The sequence below is a fragment of the Eleutherodactylus coqui genome, chromosome 3 (assembly GCF_035609145.1).
Source record: "Eleutherodactylus coqui strain aEleCoq1 chromosome 3, aEleCoq1.hap1, whole genome shotgun sequence".
Classification (NCBI taxonomy): Eukaryota; Metazoa; Chordata; class Amphibia; order Anura; family Eleutherodactylidae; genus Eleutherodactylus; species Eleutherodactylus coqui.
In genome coordinates, this window is record NC_089839.1 from 22,981,421 (window position 1) to 23,009,023 (window position 27,603).

The 27,603-nt window shown below is 47.1% G+C and overlaps 1 protein-coding gene across 1 annotated transcript in view; it reads left to right on the forward strand.

The window, feature by feature from the left end:
* The window catches only part of GLP1R (glucagon like peptide 1 receptor), a 347,609-nt gene that overhangs the window by 274,167 nt on the left and 45,839 nt on the right, over positions 1 to 27,603 (forward strand). Inside the window, exons 6-7 of the mRNA XM_066595302.1 lie at positions 179 to 332; positions 1,748 to 1,907. Coding sequence (XP_066451399.1) covers positions 179 to 332; positions 1,748 to 1,907 — 314 coding nt within the window. The remainder of the gene's footprint in view (positions 1 to 178; positions 333 to 1,747; positions 1,908 to 27,603) is intronic.

Sequence of the window (27,603 nt, forward strand, 5' to 3'; positions counted from 1 at the left end):
AGTCTTCAAGCACCGAATGCAGCAAAAAGCTGAGAAGATAATTCTGCATCCCTGATGTTTGGCTTTCTCTTCACTATTAGTCCCACGCTGCCAGGGCTGCCCGGTGTTGGCACATGTCTTGTGTGGCACCATCTTACAATGACTTACAATGTAATATGTGGCCTCCATCTCCCCCCAGACATCTCCACTGTACAAGGAACTACATCCACCTAAACCTCTTCACCTCCTTCATCCTAAGAGCCATCTCCGTCTTCATAAAGGACTCCGTGCTGCGGTGGATGTACAACATCGCCATCCATGACAACCACTGGGAAGGACTCATCTCCTACCAGGTGATTACAGTGACACAATCACAGCACAATCATGGACCCCCATAGTGGCCCCAGCAGTAAGTGTCCTTTTATATAGGTTGCCTTGGTAATAATAGTAACCCCGCAGTGGCTACAGTAGTAACAGTGCCCTCCATAGTGGCCGCAGTTGTAATAGTATCCCCAATAGTGGATACAGTAGTAATAGGGTCTCCCATAGTGGCCCCAATAGTAACTGTCCCTTATGTAGGTGGCCCCAGTAGTAATAATGACCCCATAGTGTTTACAGTAGTAACAGTGCCCTCCATAGTAGTAAGTGTCCCCTATATAGGTGGCCCTGGTCGTAATAGTTACCTCCCATAGTTGCCACAGTAGTAACAATGCCCTTCATAGTGGTTGAGGTTGTAATAGTGTCCCCTATAGTAGATACAGTAGTAATAGTGACCCCCATAGTGGCCCCAGTAGAAACTGTCCCTTATATAGGTGGTGCAGGTAGTAATAGTGACCCCATAGTGGCTCCAGTAGTAACAGTGCCCTCCATAGTGGCTGCAGTTGCAGTAGTGTTCCCTATATTGGACCCAGTAGTTATAGGGTCTCCCATAGTGGCCCTAAGAGTAAGTGGCCCTTATATAGGTGGCTCCAGTAGTAATAGTGAATCCCTATAGTGGCCATAGTAGTAACAGTGCCCTCCATAGTAGCCGCAGTTATAATAGTGTCCCCCATAGTGACCCCAGTAATAATAGTGGCCCCAGTAGTAATAGGGTTTCCCATAGTGGCCACAGTGACCTCAATAGTGGCCACAGTTGTAATAGTGTCCCCTATAATGGCCCCAGTAGTGATAGGGTCTCCCATAGTGGCCACAGTAGTAATATTGACCTCAATAATGGCCCCAGTAGTAAGTGTCCCTTACATAGGTGACCCTGGTAGTAATAGTGTCCCTATATTGGCCCAGTAGTAATAGCGACCCACCTATTGGCCCTCCAGCCAGGCAGCAACCTAACAGGCATTGCACTGACCCAGCCTGCAGCAGCGGTCTGTTAATGGCGGTGCATATTCTGTGACCGCTGACCTTTCCCCTCGGCATCTGGGCTGCCTACATAACTGCGCACACAGAAGAGGTCAGCGGTCAGAGACTCTGCACTGCCATCAACGGAACTCTGCTGCAGGTTGGTTGAGTGGAATGCCTATTAGGTTTCTGCATGGCCAGCGGGCCACATAAAATGAAGTGGCAGGCTGAATTCGGGTTAGTTTACTTGACCCTCACCTAGTTGGCGAAGAAAAGTGACAACATTTAGTGCCAGGTGATGTGGATATCACATTTCTAGCCTCCTTTGCTCTAGGCTGTCACCTCACCTGTACGGGGACTTGATGATTAACACCTAAAAACTGATTTTATTTAACCCCTTGCTCCCTGTAATGTGAGGTCTTCTTCTCCGCAGGAGTCGCTCAGTTGCCGCCTGGTCTTTGTGATGATGCAGTACTGTGTGGCAGCGAACTACTACTGGCTGCTGGTGGAGGGCATCTACCTGCACACCCTGCTGGTGCTGTCCGTGTTCTCCGAGCAGAGGCTTTTCAGCTTCTACCTGTGCATTGGATGGGGTGAGTACGGCCCATGTGTCCTTTGCTCCTTGTACTCCAGCATATTGCGGATGTGCTGCCCTTTAAAACCCATGTGGTGCACATGAATGCATTGTGAGTAGCGCAGCGCCAATGTCCAGGTGGACTGAGGACACAGAGAACAATAGAATGGCAGAGTTGGAAGGGACCTCCAGGGTCATCGGGTCCAACCCCCTGCTCCGTGCAGGATTCACTACATCATCCCAGACAGATATTTGTCCAGCCTTTGTTTGAACACTTCCATTGAAGGAGAACTCCCCACCTCTTGTGGTAACCTGTTCCACTCATTGATCCCCCTCACGGTCTAATATCTAATTTGTGTCTCCTCTAGAGATGAGCGAGCATACTCGATAGGGCAAACTACTCAAGCGAGTAGTGCCTTATTCGAGTGCCTGCCCGCTCGTCTCTAAAGATGCGGCTGCCGGCGCGGGTGACAGGTGAGTTTTGGCGGTGAGCAGGGGGGAGCGGAGGAGGGGGGGGAGAGGGAGCGAGAGATCTCTCCTCCGTTCCTCGCCGCTCCCTGCCCCCCGCCGGCATCCGAATCTTTAGAGACGAGTGGGCAGGTACTCGAATAAGGCACTACTCGCTCGAGTAGTTTGCCTTATGGAGTATGCTCGCTCATCTCTAGTCTTCTCCCTTTCAGTTTCATCGCATTGCTTCTAGTCCGTCCTTGTACAGATGACAATAGGGCTGATCCCTCTGCACTGTGACAGCCCTTCATATATTTGTAGACCGCTATTAAGTCTCCTCTCAACCTTCTTTTTTGCAAGCTAAACATTCCCAGATCCTTTAACCGTTCCTCATAGGACATGATTTGCAGACCGCTCACCATCTTGGTAACTCTTCTCTGAACTTGCTCCAGTTTGTCTATGTCTTTTTTAAAGTGGGGTGCCCAGAACTGCACACAGTATTCCAGATGAGGTCTGACTAAGGAAGAGTAGAGGAGATAATGACCTCACGTGATCTAGACTCTATGCTTTTAATACACCCCAGAATTGTGTTTGCCTTTTTGGCTGCTGCATCACACTGTTGACTCATGTTCAGTCTATGATCTATTAGTATACCCAAGTCTTTTTCACATGTGCTGCTGCTTAGCCCAGTTCCTCCCATTCTGTATGTGATTTTTTTCATTTTTCTTGCCCAGATGTAGGACTTTGCATTTCTCCTTGTTAAACACCATTCTGTTAGTCGCTGACGACTGTTCAAGCTTTTCTAGATCTTTTTGAATACTCTCTCTCTTCTCTAGTGTTAGCTATCCCTCCTAGCTTTGTGCCATCAGCAAATTTGATCAGTTTTCCATCAATTCCCTCCTCCAGATGATTTATAAAAATCTTGAACAACACTGGGCCCTGGACAGAGCCTTGGGGTCCCCCACTTGATACATTCTTCCACTTGGATGTGCAGCCATTTATGACCACTCTTTGAGTACGATCCCTCAGCCCGTTGTGATTGTACTCATTGAGAGTCAAAGAGCCCGATCTATATAACAAAAAACTGAAATGGCCAGAAACTTTGTAATATCACCATTTTCAAGATCTCTGCCTCCTGTCAATGAATGTGATGTATTACCGTAGGGTTAAAATCAGTCCTAACAATTCTTCCACAGCTCATGCTACAAATGTATCACTTCAAATATATAAGTCTTACTTGCCTGGAGTGGGGGAGATATTAGTGCTGCTGCAGTATTTAGTTCACAGAGGATTGACTGATACATTGTAAAGCTGGGTTTCCACAGTACGGAAATCTCGCCAAATTTCCGCAACAAGAAGGCTGCTTTAAAACCCGTGCCATGCGGCTAGGGTGTGAAGCGGCTTTTCTGCCTGTGGAAATCTCTCCCCGCAGGACAAAGAGAGCCCGCAGTGAAAACTGTGATACAATTGACATGTTGCGGATTTGCATTCCGCGACACATGTCTGTTTACGCGTGGCTTGTCCGCAGCGGACTGTCAGTAGCGTGTGAATGAGATTTTTGCAAATCTCGCCCACATTGCTGCTTAGTCTCAGGTTTAAAAAATACAGGCGGAATTTCAGTGGGGGAAGACCGTATGGAAATTGTGCAGTAATTCCGTCCCTTGGGACCCCAGCCTAACAAATCCATTGGATGGAAACATTTGTTAACAGAGGATCAAAACCAGTTCTGATGATACCTCCACAGCTGATGGCCATGTTACACTGTATCAGTATAGTTGGGGCGTGTTTGCCTGGAGTCTGGGAGATATCTGCACTGTTGCAGTGTTTAGTTCCCTGATACACTGTAACAAACCGCTTTATACACAGCATTATGATAGGCATAATTGGAACAAAAGGCTTAAAGGCGATGTCCAGGACTTTCACTATTGATGACCCAGACTCAGGACCGGCCATCAGTTGATCGGTGGGGCTCTGCCTTGTAAATCCATAGCAGAACGTTTAGGGCGATCTATTTTTGCACGATGCGAGAGTAAGTGAAAACGCATGATTATGAAGCTAATGATTTTCAATGGTTTCCTCCTCATTTGCGATGTTTACACTCAAGCCAAGATGCGATGGAAAAAACCTGCGATATCGCCCATTGTTTTAATGGGAGAAGATCGCGAAACAGCCTCGGAATACCCCATAGCGAGGAGAAAGAGGGGGCGGGGCTACAGGGGATCTCCTACATATCTCCCCATATTTGGGGAGGTAGGGGGCGGGGCTAGAGGACTTTCCCTGAGGGTGGGTGAGTGGGCGGGGCTAGAAAGGGGGAAGGGCTAGGGAAAATCTTCATGTGGAATTCCGACGTGGGAAATCATGTTTCCGCAATTTTCCATTTCAGGAAGTGATATATCAATTATTGACTCGGAAGCATAAATCCATGCCAAAACTGAGGCAGAAAGTAGCAGATTTTGATGTAGTTTTAGAGGTGGAATTCAAGTGGAAAACTCAGCATGTGATTCCGCCGTCTGAACATACCCTTAGGTCGGCTTCAAACCGGTGAGAAAATGGCGCGAGATTTGAGTGTTGCAATCCGCCCAAATCTTGCACAAATATGAACCCTATTCTTTTGAATGGGGTCAAACACATGAGCAATATTTTCCCGCATCACGAAGCAAAATCGCAACACGGTGTATCAGGCGCGTGATCTCGCAACGCAGCCCCATTGTGCTCAATTATTTCAGCTAGCCCTATTGAAAGCAATGGGAAAAACTCTGTGATCCTCTGCGGAGTTTCCCTTCATCCCTGAAGTGATGCGGGGCTGTTTTCACATAGAACGCCTCACATCTCTGGGGCTTTTACATGGCGGGGAGAGCGATACGGGGGCGGGATTCACGGCCTCATACCGCGCTCGTTCGTGTGAAGTTAGTCTTAGTCTATGTTCAAACTGTGCGGATTTTACATAGATTTTCTGCAGCATTTCCGCCCCAGATCCGCGGCTGCTGCTGTAGTAAATTCCCTACTGCATGTCAATTTCCGCACGGGTTTTGTGCGGATTTTTTCCACAGCGCGTAGATAAGATTTCGGAAACCTGCTCCACTGAGCTGCTACTGTGGATTTTCAGTGCAGGGGGTCAATAGGAAAATCCACAGCCCATCCGCCCCATGTGGACATAATCCTAGGATTAAAGTGTCAGATCCACATAGGAATATTCCAATGCGGTTCCGATTCTTCAAACGCCGTGCGACCGAGGCTTCATACTGCCGGTATAACCATGAAAGTTTTGTGAACAGTTTATTTATCGAAACTTTTCCTTTATCGTCGAGTAAACCAGAGATTGAGACAATCTTTGCAGCGTAAAGCCTGACGGAGCCTCGGGTAACGGAGTAGGCGGACGGTAAACCCAGAGCTTTATTCCTCGTATTGCTGGTGGATTACCGCTTGGGGGGTTGGGGGGGGGGGCTGCTCGCTGAACATTGTGCTTTAATATTTGTAGCAGATAAATAAGTAAGCCCCCCGGCGCCTTGTATGAGTGCGGTGTCACTTCTTGTCTCCTCTCTCGGCCGGATACAATGTAATACTTGTAATTCCACAAATCGCTGAAATCATTCCCCGCTCAGAGAAACGCTCAGCCCTCGACATGGCGGTAATTTCCATTTTATGACAGCTGCTCGTGAAATGCAGAGTAATGGACAGCATAAGGTTTCTACAGATAGAAGGTAAATCCTGGTTCTGCAAGGAATTTACCAAAGTGTCTGCGGTAAAACGCCTAATATATCCGCTATATGCAGCACATTAATGAGGAGCCAACATCTCACACAGTGCTGGATATTATACCACCACACAAGACCTGTTTGCAGGTCTGAAGGAGAGATTTCACAATTCTCTCACATTCCTTGTTACTGGACTAATTATTTACTGTTATGCTCATCCCTCCCTGGTATTTATCTAAATGCTATTAATCACAGCATGTCTGCGCCCTCTTATCCTTTCTCTGGTATTTATCTAGTACAAATTAAGTTCACCATGTTCATGCCCTCCCATGTGATCATGTGTATTTATTAAATACAATACATCTGTAGGTTTGTTCCATTATGCCTGAGGAAGGATCCTGATTTGGTTGGAAAGCTTGCTGTAACATCATGCATTTTTGTTAGCCATTAAAAGGTATCATATCTACAAGATTACTTGGTTTCTCTTACTGAGAACAATCACATTTTGCTCTACTGGCTAACACCGTACCAACCCCCTTTTTTTTTGTTTTCCCAACTGACCCTGATCCAGCGGGACAGTATTGAATTTTGGGAGTGGTCCCAGCACCCCAGGAGATGTCCACCGTGAAAGGACATTACTACTAAGTGAGGGGGTGTGGGAATACTATTACTGAGAGGGCATGCAGGGGCAATAGTACTGAACGGAGGCATGCAAGTGAACTAATACTGAGGGGGACATGCAAGGGCATTTTTGATGGTGTATGCAGGGGCATTAGTACTGTGTGGGGTTTCTATTATTGAGTGGGCATTTGGGGGCACTATTACTGTAAGGACTGAGGAGGTCACTGGGCAGCACTGCAAAGGGATCACTAAGGGGCACTATTATAGCAAGAGGGTCACTGAAGGAGACTATTACTGTGAAGGAGTTACAAGGGGCACTCTAACTGAGGGGGGTTACTGGGGTGCATTATTAACGTGAGAGGGGGTTACTGGGGTGCATTATTAACGTGAGAGGGGTCACTATTACTATGAGAGAATAACTAAGGAGTACTATTACTGTGATTGGTCACTGAGGTGCACTATTACTGTGAAGGGTCACTGAGGGCACTATTACTGTGAGGGGTCACTGAGGGGCACTATTATAGTGAGGAGGTCACTGATGGACACTATTACTGTGAAGGGTCACTGAGGGACACTATTACTGTGAAGGGTCACTGAGGGGCACTATTACTGTGAAGGGTCACTGAGGGGCACTATTACTGTGAAGGGTCACTGAGGGACACTATTACTGTGAAGGGTCACTGAGGGACACTATTACAGTGAGGGGTCACTGAGGGACACTATTACAGTGAGGGGTCACTGAGGGACACTATTACTGTGAAGGGTCACTGAGGGACACTATTACTGTGAAGGCTCACTGAGGGACACTATTACTGTGAAGGGTCACTGAGGGACACTATTACTGTGAAGGGTCACTGAGGGACACTATTACTGTGAAGGGTCACTGAGGGACACTATTACTGTGAGGGGTCACTGAGGGACACTATTACTGTGAGGGGTCACTGAGGGGCACTATTACTGTGAAGGGTCACTGAGGGACACTATTACTGTGAAGGGTCACTGAGGGACACTATTACAGTGAGGGGTCACTGAGGGACACTATTACAGTGAGGGGTCACTGAGGGACACTATTACTGTGAAGGGTCACTGAGGGACACTATTACTGTGAAGGCTCACTGAGGGACACTATTACTGTGAAGGGTCACTGAGGGACACTATTACTGTGAAGGGTCACTGAGGGACACTATTACTGTGAAGGGTCACTGAGGGACACTATTACTGTGAGGGGTCACTGAGGGACACTATTACTGTGAGGGGTCACTGAGGGGCACTATTACTGTGAAGGAGTTACAAGGGGCACTCCAACAGAGGGGGTTACTGGGGTGCATTATTAACGTGAGAGGGGTCACTATTACTATGAGAGAGTAACTGAGAGGCACTATTACTGTGAAGGGTCACTGAGGGGAACTATTACTGTGGGCAGTCACTGAGGGGCACTATTACTGAGAGGAGGTCCCGGAGGGTCACTATTACTGTGAAGGGTCATTGAGGGGCACTATTACTGTGAGGAGGTCACTGAGAGTCAGTGCTACTATGAGGGGGTTACTAACTGGCAGTATTACTGTGAGGGGTACAAAGGGTGTGGCTAAGCATAAAAGGGTCGTGGTTCCAGATTATAAAATTTGTGATGGCAAATGATGCCTCTTTTCATTCTTCACCAAGGAGGACTTGCATTAGAAGTTCCTGCACATCTTGTGAAATCACTGTGATCCTCAGGAAGAGTCGTACAGAACCCTCATTACTGCTAATAACCGTCTGGAATTTATTGCAATTGTTGGCAAATAGCACTGATTTGGTAATTTGCATATAATTAGCGGTTTCTCTTTCAGAATTAATCTTTTATTCTCCGCACATTCAACATGAATTCATCCTCACATATCATTTCCATCTCAGCCTGTGGCATAAATTAGTGGTGACCAGCGAGGATATTAGCCGCAGAACTCGCAGAGTCTACTGCAGCCGTAGCATGTCAGATATCCCCTTATTAGTAGTGCTCTCTGTCTCCACGGCTGTATGACTCCCAGTATGCCCTGTTAGCAACAGCCTGCCAGGACATGCTGATAGTTGTAGTTCTCTAACAGCTGGGGAGACATGGGTTGGAGACCACCACCTTCCCCGGTGATGATGAACACTGCACCACCGCCTGTCACTGGCATCACTGGTCATCTTCACCCCACCATCATTATTGGTTTCCAGGGGACAATCATAAGTTCTCCAAGATGGAAACAGTCAGTTTTGCAGACTGCAGTTACCTTTCTGCAAACGATAATTTTATATCCCTCTCCACCCGTTGATGACAATACCAATTCCTCTTTTCAACACAGAAGTGACGGCCGCAGTTGAAACTTGGGTAGGATGGAAGGAGACAACTAGTACAGAGGGGGTGACGACTAATGCTGAGAAAGCTGATGACTAGTTCAGAGGGGGGGGTGACTAGTACAGAGGTAAGCAATGATTAATACAGAAGGGGGTCATGGCTGGTACAGCCAAAAGTGATAACTACAACAGAAGAGGCTGATTTCTAGTCCAGAGGGGGGTGATGATTAGTACAGAGGAAGGTGATGACTAGTTCCAATGTGGGCTGACTACTAGAACAGAGGATTGTGATAACTAGAACAGAGGGAAGTCAGGGCTAGTATAGAGGGGGGGTGATGACTAGGACAGATGGAGGTTATGGCTAGAACAGCAGAAGGTGAAAACTATAAGAGCGGGGTATGACGAATAGAACAGAGGGGGGTGACATCTAATATAGGGGAAGGCGATTGGTACAGATAGGAGGATGAGAAAGACAGAGGGAGATGTTAACCAGCGCAGAGAAGGGTGACTGATAAAACAGAGGAAGGTGACGTCTTGTACAGCAGGAAATGCCAACTATTATAGAGGAGGTTTCTTCATAGATATAGGGTTTGCTTGCATGCAGGAGGTAACTGCTGATTATGATCACGCTGTAACTTCCTGCTGAGAGAGGGGAGAGAGCACCATTTCATCCACAGTCTGGACACAGAGCATGTAAGCCATTACTATCAGAGTGTCTCCCTTTATTAATGAAGTATCATCTATAACTTTATCTTCTGTGTTTGTAAACACTCCACACCGTTCCTTGCTTTGATCTGTAAACAAGGAAGCATTAGATGAAGCCACTCATCAGCGTTTCATGTTGGCTGATTAGAGGCTTATGATGGATATGGGCAAGTTCTCCACAGTTCAGGGAACAGCTAAGTCCTCTGTAAGATACTAATGAGAAGCATATTATTATCTCGTTTGTTATACCACAACGTTGCACTTATAATGAGTCTGTGACATCTTCTCTGCTTCGCCGTACACTAATAATGTTTCACTTTGGCGGATTTGTATTCATAGACCGTTATCTGCTCACCGGGAATTACGGAGCAGGAAGAGGCGTCGATCCACATTGATTATTCCGTTTATGGGAGTCAAAAAGTGGCAACTAAAATTGCACCAAAATTTGATTAGCTATAAAATGTTTGCTCGGCTTTTCATCAATTAGCTGCACTTCTTACCAGGCATCCTGTCCAATTACATAGCTGCAAAATACACCACTGTTAGCAATACCCTGTTTCCCTGAAAATAAGACATACCCTGAAAATAAGACATAGCATGATTTTCCAGAATTTTTGAGGATGCAAAATGATTTTTCAGGCTTTTTGAGGATGCTTGAAATATAAGCCCTACTCCAAAATTAAGCCCTGATAACAGTTAATTAAAAAAGTCAATTTAAATAGTGTCCAGGCAGCTATACATGTAAAAAAGTTAAACCTCTTTGAACAAAAATTAATATAAGATAAGACACTGTCTTATTTTGGGGGAAACACGATAGTTATAGATTGGAGCCAGAGATTTGCACTATTTTTCCTTCCTCCCATTAATAAACATGGCCCGGAGTATCTTTCCTGTGAGCGCAGAGAAAAGTAGCGAAAATTGTGCCGATTTAGTACATGCCTTATGCCCAAAGTTGCAGTAAATGCAGTGATAAATCTAGACCATGTGCTGTAGACAAGATGGTAATGGAAAGAGCTGGAGACATGGAGCTAGTGCCCGCAGTTATCACGTATAGCACCATTTTAGCACATATCAGATACTGTAATTTATTGACTTACGTTCCATCAAATTTAGGACTGCATTCGCTCCATTTGATACATCTCTGAGAACGCACGTCTCTGCCGTTAACTACGATGCTGGCTAAAACGATGCTACTTTCTCTAGACCGTAGTCTACATGCAATGAACCGCGTCCGCTTTTCTCTCTACTTGTATAAACTGGCTCTGAATTCTGAGGCAAATGGCTAAAATCAATACTTTTTTGAAAAGTCAATTGAAGTAAGATGATCACAAAGTATCCCTCCAGCTGGGTTTCCCAGAGATTAGCTGTACTCTATGGGGAAACCTGATCAGGTTCCCTACAGCACCTCTGCAGGTGAAATGAAGTATTACACATTGTCCATTGACATCACTGTCTATGTAATGCATATGTCACTCTTGGTTAAGCTAGTTCCATCTGGCGATACAGGCTGCATGATGCAGCCATCATTCATGTTTTGTTTGCTTGGACAGACCAGTCCCACTTTGCCTCCTGCTGCTACCAGTCCAAAACTGGCTACCCACAAGTGATCACCCTACAGAGGATATATCATGCTTAGTGCAGCAGTTCCTCTTGGGTTACTTGCAGCTTGACATATATTCCAAAGTTTCATCTGAGCCTGTCATTTGGCCACCGTGTTGCTGCCCCCCTCCCACCAGATGGTGCCGCCTGAGGCAAGAAACTCAACTTGCCTTATGGAAATGCAGCCTGAGTAAAGACAGGACAAGTCCTCCACAACGAGAGACATTTTATGTAACCGCTCTCCACATTGGACAAGAGGTGAGGATGCTGAGCACAGGACCCCATCTATTAACTCAGAATTCCCTAATAGGCTATACGAAGATGAGCTTTCTAAACTGGACAGCCCCTTTAATAAATACCATAGATTTGTGCAGCTCTCAATCAGTTCAGTGGTTGTCACTTCCCTTCTCCCACACAAGTTTTACGGAAAATGCCCAGTCATGGGACGGATGGGGAAATCTTGCCCAGATATAACAGAAGACGTTTCCTCCCAGCAGTGACCTAACAGGGATGTGGTAATCCCATCCAATTACTTTCCGACAATGGGCAATACATAATAAGAAAAATTGTAAATAGTTGCACTAAGCATTTCTCCCACTAGGTGTCTCTTTATTGTTATACATCTGATAGAAAATACTTTGTGGTTTGTGTTGCTCATGCTTATCTATAATAGCACTCCGTGTGGTCAGGAGTGGGATTGCAGGTAAAACATACCAGGGGTATTAATGCAAAAAATGATTGCTGCTTTATTGGCAGAGGTTTGGTGTGACGATGAAAAGCAGCGCCGTTCATTTATGATGTGACTTTAGCATAAAGCGTCTGGACAGTTCCTTCATACAGAAGCCATATTATCTCTTGACGTCTCATCTTCTGCAGTGAAGAAGGACATCATCTCTTTACCCCAGGTTACGGACCATTAACAGAAGTCAGTGACGTCCATTATGGATCCCAGCTGGAAATGTTTTAGACAGAAAAGATCAGTAATTACATTCAGGACGCTCTTTTTTGCTGGAACATTTCTAGTTGTGCTCCACAACCGCAGCCGCAGAGGAAGAAGAGAGAAGCTAAAGCTTACCGGCGCCGAGATCCTAAAGCTGTAGAGGAGGCAGGAACTGGATGGGAATGGTCTTATACCAATATTCTGAGAGGACCTCCAAATTCTCACCCAAGAATTCTGGTCTTTTTACACTTGGAAGAAAAACTAAGTGAACCCTTTGGGATGGCCTTGATTGCTTCATCGATTACTAAAAAATGTGGTGTGATTGTATCTACTATTATATGCAATCATAGATAATATCTTCAATCATAAACAAACTGGAATAGGTTGCTGCTATAAAATACTGTGTCCATGTCCCCCAGTGCTAGGCCCCACCCACTTTTTTAAAAAGTGGGAAGTCCAGCATAAAAGTGCAAAATGTCACAATTTTGACATGTGCAGCAAAATTGTAATTTTGCACTGGCTTGCAAAGAGTAATCAATATGCCCCGATCAGGGGCGTAACTAAAGACTCAGGGGCCCTGATGCAAAACGTGAGCTGGGGCCCTCCCTCTATCTGTTTCTGTTCCCGTACCCATACCTAAACCATGCTGCACAGAGGCATAACTTGAAGCTCCTGGGCCCCAATGCGAAACCTGTAACAGAGCCCCCAACTATAATGCTTTATTCATAGTACTGGGCTCCCTATATGGAGAAGAGAGGCCTTATGGGCCCCCTAAGGCTCCTGGGCCCGGGTGCAGCCGCATCCCCTGCACCCTCTGTAGTTACGCCCCTGGCCCCAATGGAAGTAATAACAGGCTGACAGTTGTATCATACATATGTTTTATGGTAATTGACCACAGTTCAGGGAGAAATGTAAATGAACCTCTGTGTTAATGGCTTCTCCAAGAGCAAATTAATAAAAGTGGTTTCAGTTAAGGAGAGCAGATTGAGAGTGCCTGGTTGCTGACAACTCTGCTCTTCTCAAGAATGACTGCTTAGTGTGACCTGCACCTCAATGTAAGCAACTCTCAGAAGGCGCCTTTTAGAGACCCATTAAGCTGGAAAAGTCTACAAGAGCTAAAGCCCCGAGAGTACATGAATCCACGGTTATTATCTACAGATGGAGAACATTCAGGACTGTTCTATCCCCCTTAGGAGAATCCTGTTATAAGAGCAGAACGGGCAATCCTGAAAGAGGGGAGAAAGAACCCAAGAGGAACTGCAAGAGACCTACAGAAGGCTCTACAGACTGCAGAAACCTCTGGTGATCGGGGAAGGACCACATGTAGGAAGCCACTGCTGGCCAAAAAGCAACATTGCAGCCTGTCTTAAGAGTGTCTAAGACCACCCGGATGTTCCACAATGCTCCATGGAAATGCTCTATGGACAAATGAGACAGAAGCTGATGGCTTTTAGCCCAAATGCACAATGCTTTGTTTGGAGGAAGAAGAACACTGCACACCAACACCCAAACCTCATCCCCACTGTGGAACATGGAGGAGGGGCATCTTGGTGTGAGGCTGCTTCGCTCCTCAGGATCTGGAAGCCTTGTGATCATTGAGCGAACAATACATTCTAACACACAGCATCTTATAGTAGAATGTAAGGACCGCCGTCCACGACCCCAAGATGAAGAGACATTGCATGATGCAACAAGACAGTGACTCAAAGCACATAAATAATCAACTAAAGAACGTTTGAAAAAGAAGATTTGTGTCTTGGAATGACCAAGTCATAGTCCAGACCTTAACCCAATAGAGATGATGTGGCATGAGCTGAAAAGAGCTCTATACACAAGGCATCCCAGAAATGATGATCAACTGAAACACATTTGTAATGAAGAAGGGACCAAAATTCCCCCTCAATGTTTCACAAGTTTTATTTGTATCTCCAGGAAATGTTTGGTGGATGTGATTACTGCTAAAAGGGGATCTACAGGTTATTAAATTGTAGGGTTCACATACTTTTTCTTTCTGTATTGTGGATGATTACAGTAAAAGTACAATTGGCCATGTGTTATTAGGCAATAATTGTGACTTAGATACAGCCAGACCACATTTTATTAGTAATCAATGTAGAAATTCAAGGAATCCTGAAAGATTCCCTTACTTTTCTTGCAACTGTATAAAGGAGTTCTCTCTAAAGAGCCTCTATGGCTCTGAATGACTAATGCATCCATACATTACATGTACAGTCCATTGATTCCAATTAGAACTGTGTACTGCTTTATCTCTCCTGTGGGGGTGCTGCAGGGAAATTAAACACTTGCTGAGGCTTCCTCCACAGATAACAGATGGCGATGATGATTATTACTATTAATTTATGGTTATACAGTAGGCTATCATGTGATAGGATAATAAGACATGTCCTTAACCTCTGGGACCCTCACTGATCCATAGAATTAAGGTGGCGCACTACTGGTTTAGTGCTTCATCCTCTTCCAGGGGCTGGTGGGGCCAAAGGGTAGGGAGGCATGGGTTTCCCAGGGCCGGGCTTCCAGCAAGTTTTTAGGGTCACCTGGCTTCCTGATGAACCATTCACTGGACCCCTTCCATGGCCACGTAATTCCAGTGGGTAGTAAAGCTTATATTCTTTCTACTGACAACAGGGCTGCCATCTGAAATGGTGCTGGCAGTGTGCTCTCTTGCTCAGCATAACCTTCACTCATCCCCCTGACTTTGGCACACACTGTGCTCGTGGCAGAGTCAGGGAAGAACTAAAGGTTATGCTGATCACATCAGGTGGCAGCCTGCTGTCAGTGGAAAGAAGATATTGAAGCTCTAATACCTGGGCCACAAAGGGAACTCAATTAAATAGTGTGGGCCACAGAGGGAAGGGTGTACAGAGATTGGTTATGGCTGGAAGAAATCTTCATGGTGGTCTGAACCGGATAAATAAGAGAAGGAAAAGTGAACATAACCAATCAGAGGAGACGCGACCTGTCAACACTAGATGTAACTGCACTATAATCACTGTCACTGCGCAGAATTGGTATCTGACTGTTAGGCCTTTTTTAGACGGCCATATTTTTGGTCTATATGCGGTCCATGTGAACAAAAAATGGCGTCATGTTCTATGTTAGTCTGTATCACGGACAAGAATAGGACATGCAACGTCCACTGCCCAGTGCAGATCGACACCACACGGAAGGGTGTCTATATGCTTCCTGATGCGGGTTGCACCCAACATTCCCTGTTGCAACTCGTATACGGCTGTCTGAATACAGCCTTATTAGGTGACTGTATTATTTAGAGGTATACTAGCCCACCGGGTCATAAAAGTTGTAGCATATAGATATTTTAAAAAAAGGGGGAGTTAGGGACAATTTTGAGTTTCACTATGGGGCCTCATGAGGTCGAGCTAGGACACTCATCTGTATTATGAGCATAAAAATGTACCTATAATACATTTGTATGGAACTGGCCTTATCAAGAATAAAGTCCTTGGTTCTGCTGCACTATTTATAGTATGAGCTTGGTTCTGGTGCTGTATTTATTTACTGAGCTTGGTTCTGGTGCTATATTTATTTAATGAGCTTGGTTCTGGTGCTGTATTTATTTAATGAGCTTGGTTCTGGTGCTGTATTTATTTACTGAGCTTGGTTCTGGTGCTATATTTATTTAATGAGCTTGGTTCTGGTGCTGTATTTATTTACTGAGCTTGGTTCTGGTGCTGTATTTTGTCAGGACTCGGGGTCCGGGAAACTGGAGGTCCCTGAAAATACCCGCAACCCCTGTCCCTTCCTACTTGCCCCCCTGGGCTAAGCCCCAGGGCGACAACTGGGCGACGGTCCCTACACTCACTAAGGAAGGGGGACGCGGGGACTAACGAACAGACAGACACTGGAACAAACAACAGCAAGGTGAGTCAGGCAATCCGGGTCAGCAACAAGAGGGTACGCGGTACAAGAGGGTCAGGCAAAGGCAACGTCAGGTCCACAGGCAGAGGGTCAGTAACAGGAGTCAGGAGTCAGAAGTATGCAGTACGCTGGTGTAGCAGGAAATCCAAAACTAACGCTGGCACTGGTCAGGAGACACCAGCAGGTTTAAATGCTGTCAGAGCTCTCGCCCCAGCAGCTGATTGGGGCGGGGAGCCTGACAGCAGCTGAGTGCACCCAGCAGCACTGGGGAACCCACCCCCAGCCCTGCAGGAGGCAGGACAGGAGACACACATTTGGTTGCCAGGATACCTAGGACGCGACGCGGGGCAACACCCACCGCGTCCCTAGCAACCCGGCGGTGAGGCGGAGCCCGGCGGCCAGGGGTGGTGACGAGGACCGGGGCTCCCCTGCGCCGCACAGCGGCCGCACGTGTGATCGGACCGGCGGTGCGGGCACGACGGACCCGCGAACCGCCAGTCCTTACAGTACCCCCCCCTTCTACGGGGGGACACTGGACCCCCACGGCCCGGAGCAGGCTTGAGGGGAAAGGCTCTGTGGAACCGTCGGACCAATAGGGGTGCATGTACGTCCCGGGCAGGAATCCATGTACGGTCCTCAGGGCCGAAACCCTTCCAATGTACAAGATATTGCAAACTACCTCTCACACGCCGAGCATCAATCAAACGCTCTACCTCATACTCCATCCAGTTCCCCCTGTACAAGAGTAGGAGAGGGCGGGCTCTGGGCGGGCAGAACTGGGGTTACATATTTCTTCAGCAGCCCCTTGTGGAAGACGTCATGAATCTTCCACGACTGCGGAAGAGATAGTTTGTATGCAACAGGATTGACCACATGGGAGATGGTGAACGGACCAACAAAGCGGGGAGCCAGTTTTAGGGATGGAACCTTGAGTCTCAAATTTTTTGAGGCCAGTAATACCTGCTCCCCAACCACGAATGGTGCAGAGATCGTGCGTCTTTTATTAGCTAGACCAAGAAGTTTATCCTGGGAACCCTGAAGGTTCTTACGAACCTGGGCCCAAACTGTGCACAGTTCATTAATGGCAGAGTCCGCAGACGGCGTGTCAGTAACTGAGGGAGAAAAAGAAAATCGAGGATGGAAACCATAATTACAAAAGAACGGCGACACATGAGAAGACGAATTTACATGGTTGTTAATGGCAAACTCGGCGAGAGGTAGGAAGTTAACCCACAGATGTTGATTGTCAGACGCGAACAATCGTAGGTATTGGATTAATTCTTGATTCGTCCTCTCAGTTTGCCCATTCGACTCGGGGTGAAAGGCAGACGAAAAGGACAACCCAATATTCAATTTCCTGCAGAAAGCTCGCCAGAAGCGAGCGACAAACTGTACACCTCTATCTGAGACCACGTCCTCAGGAATCCCATGCAACCGCACCACCTCCTTAATAAACATGTCAGATAACAGTTTGGCATTCGGTAACTTGTTCAGAGGAACGAAATGTGCCATTTTGGAGAACTGATCTACAATGACCCAAATGACCGTATTCCCCTGTGACGGCGGCAAATCTGTGATGAAGTCCATGGACAGATGTGTCCAGGGCCTGAACGGAATGGGCAAGGGAAGAAGAGGCCCCTCAGGACGTCTCCTGACACTCTTTCCCCTGGCGCACACCGGACAAGCAGTGACAAAAGCCCGAACATCCCTACTCATATGAGGCCACCAATAAGTTCTGGCAAGTAATTCCTGAGTTCCCCGGATACCGGGGTGACCAGCAAGGACTGAGGCATGTGTCTCTTCTAACACCTTCAACCTTAATGGTAAAGGAACAAAGAGTTTGCCTTCTGGAAGTGCTTCAGGGGCAGATTGCTGCGCAGCCTGAATTAGCGGTGAGAGGACAGAGGAGACAGCTGCGAGGACCACCCCAGGGGAGAGGATGGTCTCAGGTTCCGACTCCGGAGGTTCCGGAATACCAAAACTCCTAGATAGGGCATCTGCCTTCACATTCTTGGAACCGGGTCGGTAAATAACCAGGAAATTAAAACGGGAAAAGAAAAGAGCCCAACGAGCTTGTCGAGCATTCAACCTTTTAGCAGAATCTAAATATACAAGGTTCTTATGGTCTGTGAGTACCATGATCTGATGGCGTGCTCCCTCCAAAAAATGCCTCCACTCCTCGAATGCCCATTTTATAGCAAGTAACTCACGATTGCCTATATCATAATTCTGTTCGGTTGGGGAAAATTTTCTAGAAAAGTAAGCGCATGGTCTAAGATTTGTGAGTGTAGACGGCGCCTGAGAAAGTACCGCCCCTACTCCAAACTCAGAGGCATCCACCTCCACCACAAACGGGCACGACAGGTCTGGTTGGACAAGAACGGGTGCGGAGGAAAAGGCAGCTTTCAGGGTAGCGAAGGCCGCCAGCGCATCTGGAGACCAGGTACTCACATCTGCCCCTTTCCTGGTGAGATCCGTTAAGGGTTTAGCCACTACAGAAAAGTTCTTGATGAACTTCCGATAATAATTAGCGAAGCCCAAGAAGCGCTGGAGGGCCTTTAGGGTGATGGGTTGGGCCCACTCAGTGATGGCTTTCACCTTCCCCGGATCCATCTGGATATCCCATGGAGTAATGATATACCCTAAAAAGGATATCTTCTGCACCCCAAAAACACATTTTTCAAGCTTAGCAAACAGCTGGTTAGCCCTGAGTCGAGTCAGGACCGTTTGAACATGTACCTGGTGTGTCTCCCAGTCGGGGAAAAAAATCAGAATATCATCTAGATACACTACGACGAACACGCCCATGATGTCCTGAAAAACTGAGTTCATGAAACCTTGAAATACAGCAGGGGCGTTACACAACCCAAAAGGCATGACCAGGTACTCAAAGTGACCGAGGGGCGTATTGAATGCCGTCTTCCACTCATCCCCCTTCTGAATACGAATGAGGTTGTAAGCTCCCCTTAGGTCGAGTTTAGAGAACCACTGGGCACCGGTGACCTGGTTGAGGAGGTCAGGGATGAGCGGAAGGGCATACTGGTTCCTGACAGTGATCTTGTTTAGCTCCCTGTAATCAATACAGGGTCTGAGACCCCCATCCTTTTTCTCCACAAAGAAGAAACCAGCCCCTACTGGAGACTCGGAGGGCCGGATGTGCCCCCGGGACAAACTATCCTGGATATAGTCCTTCATAGATTCCCTCTCCGGAACCGTAACATTATAGATGCGACCTTTAGGAAGTTTGGCCCCCGGAATCAACTCAATCTTACAATCCCATTCTCTATGGGGAGGCAAGGCTTCTGATAGCTGTTTGGAAAAGACGTCCGAAAACTTGGAGAGGTAGTCAGGTAGTTTAACTCCTTCACAGGTGGAGACATCCACCCCCACTGGGCGCACGTGGCTGTCACAGCGAGAACCCCACTTGACCAGTTCCAACGTATCCCAGTTAATTACTGGGTTGTGTTCCCTTAGCCAGGGTAGCCCCAGCACAACATCCACAGACAGGTTCTTCATAACCAAAAATGTACAGGACTCCGTATGTAGGGCCCCAATAGTGAACTGTAACTCCGGGGTAACCAGATTTACAAGACCAGCCTGCAAGGGAGTAGAGTCGACACCAGAGACGAGAATAGGGGGGTCTACACGGAAAAAATACTCCGACAGTTTAGCAACAAATTCAAAATTAACAAAATTAGCAGCAGCTCCAGAATCCAGAAACGCTTGCCCAGCATGGTAGAAAGACCGGAATTCTAAGGTGCAGGGCAACAACATTTTAGACTTTACAGGGAGTACCTTAGCTCCTAGGCAGTCCTCCCGACAACTGCCTAGGAGCGGAAGTTTTCCTGCCGCGGCTTTTTCTCACAGGTCACAATGCGATGACCCGGCTCCCCACAGTAGAGACAGAGGTTCATTCTGAGACGATATTCCCGGCGTTGCTTCGGGGTCATGGTTCCCAGCTCCATGGGTTCTATGGAGGGAGGGGTTAAGGTCGGAACCACCGACGGAGTAGACGTATGGACAGGGCTGGTCCGAGTCGAGCGTCTGGCCCTCAAGCGTCGGTCAGCCCGGATGGCCAGAGACATGGCTTGCTCCAAAGTTCCTGGCTCCGGGTGTGCCACCAAGAGGTCCTTGAGGCCCTCCGACAGACCGGTCAAAAACAGATCCTTTAAGGCCGCGTCATTCCACCCAGACTCCGTGCAGTGTTGGCGAAATTGTGAACAATAGTCCTCAGCCACCTTCCGCCCCTGTCGCAAGGCCAGGAGTTTAGAGACTGCGAAGGCCGCACGGTCAGGCTCGTCATACAGCTGGCCCAAAGCAGTAAAAAAGGCGTCTAGTGACTGTCGGGTGGGGGAGTCAGCTGGTAAGGAGAAGGCCCAATTTTGGGGTTCTCCCCTCAGGCTAGTTATCACAAAACCCACTTTCTGGTATTCTGTGCCAGAGGTGTGGGGTCGGAGATCAAAATAAAACTTGCAGCCTTCTCTGAACACAAAAAACTGACTTCTCTCCCCTGAAAAGAAGTCAGGAGGTGTTGCTCGGGGTTCAGAAACCGTACCAGGAGTGGCAGGGAGCTGCATCATCTTAGAAGTTCCTCGCTGCTCCTGATGCTGCAGGCGAGCAGTCAGGTCCTGGACCAGGTCCGTCAGAATCTGTACCTGGTTGGCTAAAGCCGCCACAGCCTCCATAGTGGGTTTCAAGGTTGCTGGTCGGATGTAGGGAACCGACTTCCGTTCGGCCAGTGTTACTGTCAGGACTCGGGGGCCTGGAAACTGGAGGTCCCTGAAAATACCCGCAACCCCTGTCCCTTCCTACTTGCCCCCCTGGGCTAAGCCCCAGGGCGACAACTGGGCGACGGTCCCTACACTCACTAAGGAAGGGGGATGCGGGGACTAACGAACAGACAGACACTGGAACAAACAACAGCAAGGCGAGTCAGGCAATCCGGGTCAGCAACAAGAGGGTACGCGGTACAAGAGGGTCAGGCAAAGGCAACGTCAGGTCCACAGGCAGAGGGTCAGTAACAGGAGTCAGGAGTCAGAAGTATGCAGTACGCTGGTGTGGCACGACGGACCCGCGAACCGCCAGTCCTTACATATTTATTTACTGAGCTTGGTTCTGGTGCACTATTTATAGTATGAGCTTGGTTCTGGTCCTGTATTTATTTACTGAGCTTGGTTCTTGTGCTGTATTTATTTACTTAGCTTGATTCTGCTGCACTATTTATAGTATGAGCTTGGTTCTGGTGCTGTATTTATTTACTGAGCTTGGTTCTTGTGCTGTATTTATTTACTTAGCTTGATTCTGCTGCACTATTTATAGTATGAGCTTGGTTCTGGTCCTGTATTTATTTACTGAGCTTGGTTCTTGTGCTGTATTTATTTACTTAGCTTGATTCTGCTGCACTATTTATAGTATGAGCTTGGTTCTGGTGCTGTATTTATTTACTGAGCTTGGTTCTGTAGCCGTATTTACGTTAACTAGATAAACAGGTTAAAGGGGAAAACAGACAGTGCCCTTGGCCTCACAAGGCCAGACTAAGCACATCTATGGTGGCCAATGGCGCTGACAAATATGCCAATAATTTTTGTGGATGTGGTTTCGCCTGCGTACGTCCCGTCACGATATTTTTCTCTACCCTTAGGGTGGGCCACTGCTTTAGGCCAGTATCATATTCTCAGGACTAATGGGGTCCCAGAGCTCGGACCCCACTGATCATAAACTGATGATACAGCTTAACACTTGTTGTAAAAGCCCTACAAGTTGTGGGGTTGATGCTGATGGAGATTTTGATTCTCTCCAGTACATAAGAAGTAACACTGAGCTGTCCAGTCCCCATCCGCATTCCCTTATACATCTTTCATTGTCTGTGCAGGAACATCAAATTTAATGTTTCCGCCCCATAGAATATATTCCGAATTGTTACAGATTCCTATCTCTCCGTTCCCTCGTCGCGCTCCAGGCCCTGCGTCCTGCGGAGCCGCAATGTAATCACTTACTGAACAAATGAAATGGGAAAGTACGTCTATGCAGAATAAACAGTGGAATCAACTCCGCACATCAGTGCATACGGGAGAGACCGCGCCGCGTAATTCTCTGCCGAGCCGCTGATGTCAGTGCCTGGGGGACCCGAAGAAGAGGCAGAGAATCAGTCTGGACCCCCCCTCCCTTTCACACACAAACACTCATTCAAGATGTTACAAATGGCAATTATTGTTAGATTGTAGCAGATGAATGTTGTATTAAGGAGCTCTAGGGCCCTCGCTGATTAGTGGCCCCCTGTTCTTCACCATAATGTCACTGATAAGGAAGGGTTATAAGGAGCTCCCTGTAGTTGCTAATTGAGGCATAGAAAAGAGTGACAGTGCCCCATATAGCTTCCCACTGCTGCTAAGAAGGAACATGGGACTTCCCAAACTAGTGATTTTAGGGCCAGGGGCTCAGATTGATATGAAGTATAAAGTTTATAATCTCCCTATATAATTCTGTGCAGTTTAATATAATCTATTTTACTTTTTTTGCCTTCACACAGTCATTAATATAAATTATAACATTTTAGCTGCCTGTGGAAACTACTAGGGGGAGCTCACTGCATTCAGATGTATACAGCCACCACTAGAGGGAGCTCACTGCATTCAGATGTATACAGCCACCACTAGAGGGAGCTCACTGCATACAAATGTATACAGGCACCAATAGTGGGTGCTAACTGTATTCAGGTATGTACAGCCACAATTAGAGGGAGCTCAATACATACAGCTATAAACAGCCACCACTAGAGGGAGCTCATTGCATTCAGATGAATACAGCCACCACTATAGGGAGCTCACTCCATACAAATGTATACAGGAATAGTGGGTGCTAACTGTATTCAGGTATGTACAGCCGCAATTAGAGAGAGCTCAATACATACAGCTATATACAGCCACCACTAGAGGGAGCTCATTGCATACAGATGTACATAGCCACCACTATGCCATGCTCACTGTATATATCTATATACAGCCACAACTAAAGAAAGCTCAATACATGCAGATATATACAGCTTCCACCAGATGGAGCCCACTATCTACAGATATATAGAACTACCACTAGGGGGAGCTCACTATGTACAGTGTGAAGAGGATTAGCTTGTGGTTGTCCGTGATGCTTACCACAGGTCACACCTTCAGTGCAAGTAGCCTGGACATGGATCTTCCAAACTCAAGATGGGATTTATTTCCTTTAACCTGAGGTGCAGCTATAATACTCAATCTTCTGACTTGCCTCACTCCCTTGTCGAGGAAGGCATTTCAGATGGATCCGGAATCACCCAGGATGTGACAGTAACCTCATTCCTTAGTTCCTTCATTGTTCTTCCACGAGTCCCCAAAAATGTGGAAAGTGTCTTCCCAAGATAACATTATACACCAGAACTGGTACCACCCCTACCTTATGATGCACAGGGCGCTGGGGAGATTGAATATACGGAATAGCAGTAGGATATTGGGTAGCATCACCATCCACACGTCACGGTATATGGATCCAGTGGTTTCTCTGGATTACCAATCAGGCTGGCTTTCACCAGAGTAATCACACTCCCGGAATCCATTAACACAACCACCTTTATTGTGTCAACCAACAATTCGCATAAATGTCTCATGGAAGGATTGGCATTAGCCACGTTACAGACCATCTGTGCAAGCATAGCCATGCGTTTCCCAATACCAATAAAGTCACATTGCATAGGTTCTGACGTGATAGGACAGTTGGCTGCCACATGGCTGATGTCCTGACAGGAGTAACATCTTACCAGACTCTTATTTGGCATTACCATATGTCCTTAAGTCCTTACTGTGCCTCGAACCTCATCAATTAAAGACTTGTCAACCTTTCCGGCACCCTTACACCCCAGTACAGTCTTACCACGGATTCCTAGGGTCTTGGTCTTACGTGAGCCAAAGGGAAACTGCTGAGTGGGCCCAACTGTCCTTGAGCTGCTGAGTACTGTTCCACGAGATCCACTAACTGATCAGCTATTTTAGGGTCTCCATGACTGACCATCTCTTCAGCACCGGCTGTAGTCCTCTGAGGTATCTATCATGGACAACTCTTCTTAAACAATTTCGGGTTTTGTCAATGTTTCTGCTTGTAGCCATTCTTTGTCAGATGGCCGAGGTCATACATTTGTAACCCTGGTGGTCTGTCTGACCGGTAGGTCCACTATTCAACGCGTTGAGCTCTAATGCTACCATCACCCCCAAATGAACCATGACTTTGGTTTTCAGGGTACCATAATTTTGAGCTTAATCCACCTCTACATCAAAATACGCTTTTTGTGCCTCTCCTGTCAGAAAGGTAGAGATCAGGCTGGTGCAGCGTGCTTCTGGCCATGCTGCACACATCACTGTCCTCGCAAATGTTGCAAGAAATGCCCCAACATCATCATCAGCTGTTATCCCCTGGATATATTGACTCATGTGTATGGCTTGCGGTTCCCTGACTGGTTACGCCATGGGTTGTGCCTTGACTTGTTCAACCACACACTGTAGGGACTCCTACAGGAGCTGTTGATCCTTAATGGCAGCGTCCGCTAATAATGACAGCTGAATCGCCACCAGGTAATTTGTCTCTCTTGTTGTGTCGCTGTAGACTGCACCGGTGCGTTCATCATGTCCCCCATGTTGCTGCTTACAGTGTGAAGAAATGTGAGGGAATTACCACTCTCCAAGCTGGGTACTCATTTTGCCGACCTTATGTATCCGAGGTTGTTACTGTATCCAAGCTTGTCTTTACATATATATAAACTCGCCTCCTTATGTATCCGAGGTTGTTACTGTATCCAAGCTTGTCTTTACATATATATAAGCTCGCCTCCCTGTGTATCCGAGGTTGTTACTGTATCCAAGCTTGTCTTTACATATATAAACTCGCCTCCCTGTGTATCCGAGGTTGTTACTGTATCCAAGCTTGTCATATATAGATTTTTTTATGGAATTATGATTAGAGTTGAGCGAACGTACTCTTCCGAGCTTGATGCTCATTCGAGTATTAGCATACTCGATGGTGCTCGCTACTCAAGCGAGCTTCACGCCGTGTTGGACCTCGCCCCAGTTTTGGCCCCTCCCCGCCGCTGACATGTCAGATTTGACCCCTCCCCGCTGCAACGCTGCGCACGTCAACAATAGTTGGTGGCTGGCTTGGCGGAAGAGAGAGAAAGAGAGAGAGAGAGAACACGAAGACAGGGGGAAATAAAAGCTCGGCACCCGGCGGGTCCCATACAAAAATGCTTGAGTCTCCCATTGTAGTCAATGGGGTTCGTTACTTGAGTAGAGCTCTCGAATTTTACGAAAAGCTCGACTCGAATAACGAGGACCGGAACATTTGGGTGCTCGCTCATCTCTAATCATGATATTTAAAGGAACATATAATCAGCAAATGGCATATATATGGATGACTCATATAATATGTGTCTGTATGTATATATATAATCTTTTAAATACAGGGATTCCATTAAAAATCTCCCCCTTGAGGACCCCGAGTCTGGATGTACTTCAGAGTTTAATATTTCTTTAACCCTTTGCAGTCCAATTTTGGATTCAGGTTTTTCTAGGGGGCTTTTTCTTTCTGCCATTATACAATGGCGCCATCTGCTGGCTAGAGCCAGTACTGCGGTATGGGACATGCTGGAGAGGCCCCCAACAACAGAGCGGCCAGTAATCTACAGTAAGAATACCCTGCCGGACGTCTTCCGACATCAGAGCTGTACAGCCTTCAATCAGAATGTCTTTAGACGTCAGACAGTGGATTGGAAAGGGTTAATCATTTTATGTTTATTTCAAAAGTAACTTAAATAATCTAATCCGACAGACGTTTATGATGAACGCTCCCACCTCACGTGCAGAAATACAGCGGCGGCAGACGAAATCAATAAACAAAGGAAAATATTTATTTCTCCTGGACCGTGACTGGAGAGTACTGAGCGTACGAACATAAAATCAGCCGATGGCGGATCTTGTAAACCTTTGTACATTAGCGAGAGTTCATGGAAATCTACATAAAAGCTCTAGAAGGAGTTCTGTATGTTCTTCGTATATTTACAAAGGACAGAGGAGGCTGACTGTGCTGAGGAGTAATGAAGGTGCACGGTCCTGCACAATACATGCTGGATCCAGGTTTAAGGACATCATCCAAAGGTTTTGTGTCAAGGTTACAATACGGAATGAGAGACAAGCAGATGACAGCACAGAGTCCTGTTCATGACTGTAAGCTGCTGCTGCTTGTCTTTGCCTCTAGGGGGATGAGCTGCTTTTCTCTGTCTGGGCAGGGGGGGGGGGGGCTGCTTGTCTCAAGTCTATGAGAGGTGGGGGGAATCAACTACTTGTTGCACTCATTAGAGTGTTCAGCAACTTGTATGAGCCTGCTAGGGGTCAGCTCCATGGGAGAGTGAGCTGCTTGTCTCTGCCTGTAGGAGGGTCAGCTACTTGTTTCTGTTTGTAAGAGGGTTAGCTGCTTGTCTCAGTTTATGGAAGGAGGTGAGCTACTTGTGGCAGCCTGTCGAGAGTCAGCTGCTTGTCTCCACCTGAAGCAGGGTCAGCTTTTTGTCTCTGTAGGAGGTTAGGCTGCTTGTGGCAGCCTGTGGAGAGTCAGCTGCTTGTCTCCACCTGAAGCAGGGTCAGCTTTTTGTCTCTGTAGGAGGTTAGGCTACTTTTGGCAGCCTGTCGAGAGTCAGCTGCTTGTCTCCACCTGAAGCAGGGTCAGCTTTTTGTCTCTGTAGGAGGTTAGGCTGCTTGTGGCAGCCTGTCGAGAGTCAGCTGCTTGTCTCCACCTGAAGCAGATGTCTCTGTAGGAGGTTAGGCTGCTTGCCTTAGGGGAGCATTACACAGGACAACATTAGGTGCATAAGTACCCAGCATCCATCCCATAGGCATAGATCAGAGATGGGAAAATGACAATAATTATTAATAAAACCTAACAGCGGAATTTTCGCTCTGACAAGAGCTGCCCCACTCAGGATCCTCCCATGTGCTGGGAGCAATTCCTCTGGATGGTTTGGTAATAGAGATGAGCGAGCATGCTCGTTTAAGCATGCTGCTCGATCGAGAATCTGTATAGCCGAGAAACTGCTTACTCGACCGGGCAGCATGCGGAGAGGCGGGGAGGGGGGGTGGATCTCTCTCTCTCCCTCTCTCTCTCTTTCTCTCGCCCCCTGGCCCTCCCCGCCCACCTGCATGCTGTCCGGTCTAGTAAGCAGTTACCGATACTCGATCGAGCAGCATGCTCATCTCTAGCTGGGATCCCAGTGGTCAGACCTCTACTAACTAGCACAGTATTCACTACCTGTGGATAGGGAATAACTTGCCAAAATGAGAATACCCCATTAAGCTCACGAGCTCCCCTAGTGGTGGCTGGGCTGCAGGTAGAAATAATATTATTATGCCAACACAGGGGATTTGGAGCTTTGTATAAGAATTGACCATTTTCTATAACATATATGGGGGGCATCTTTTTTGGCTGTT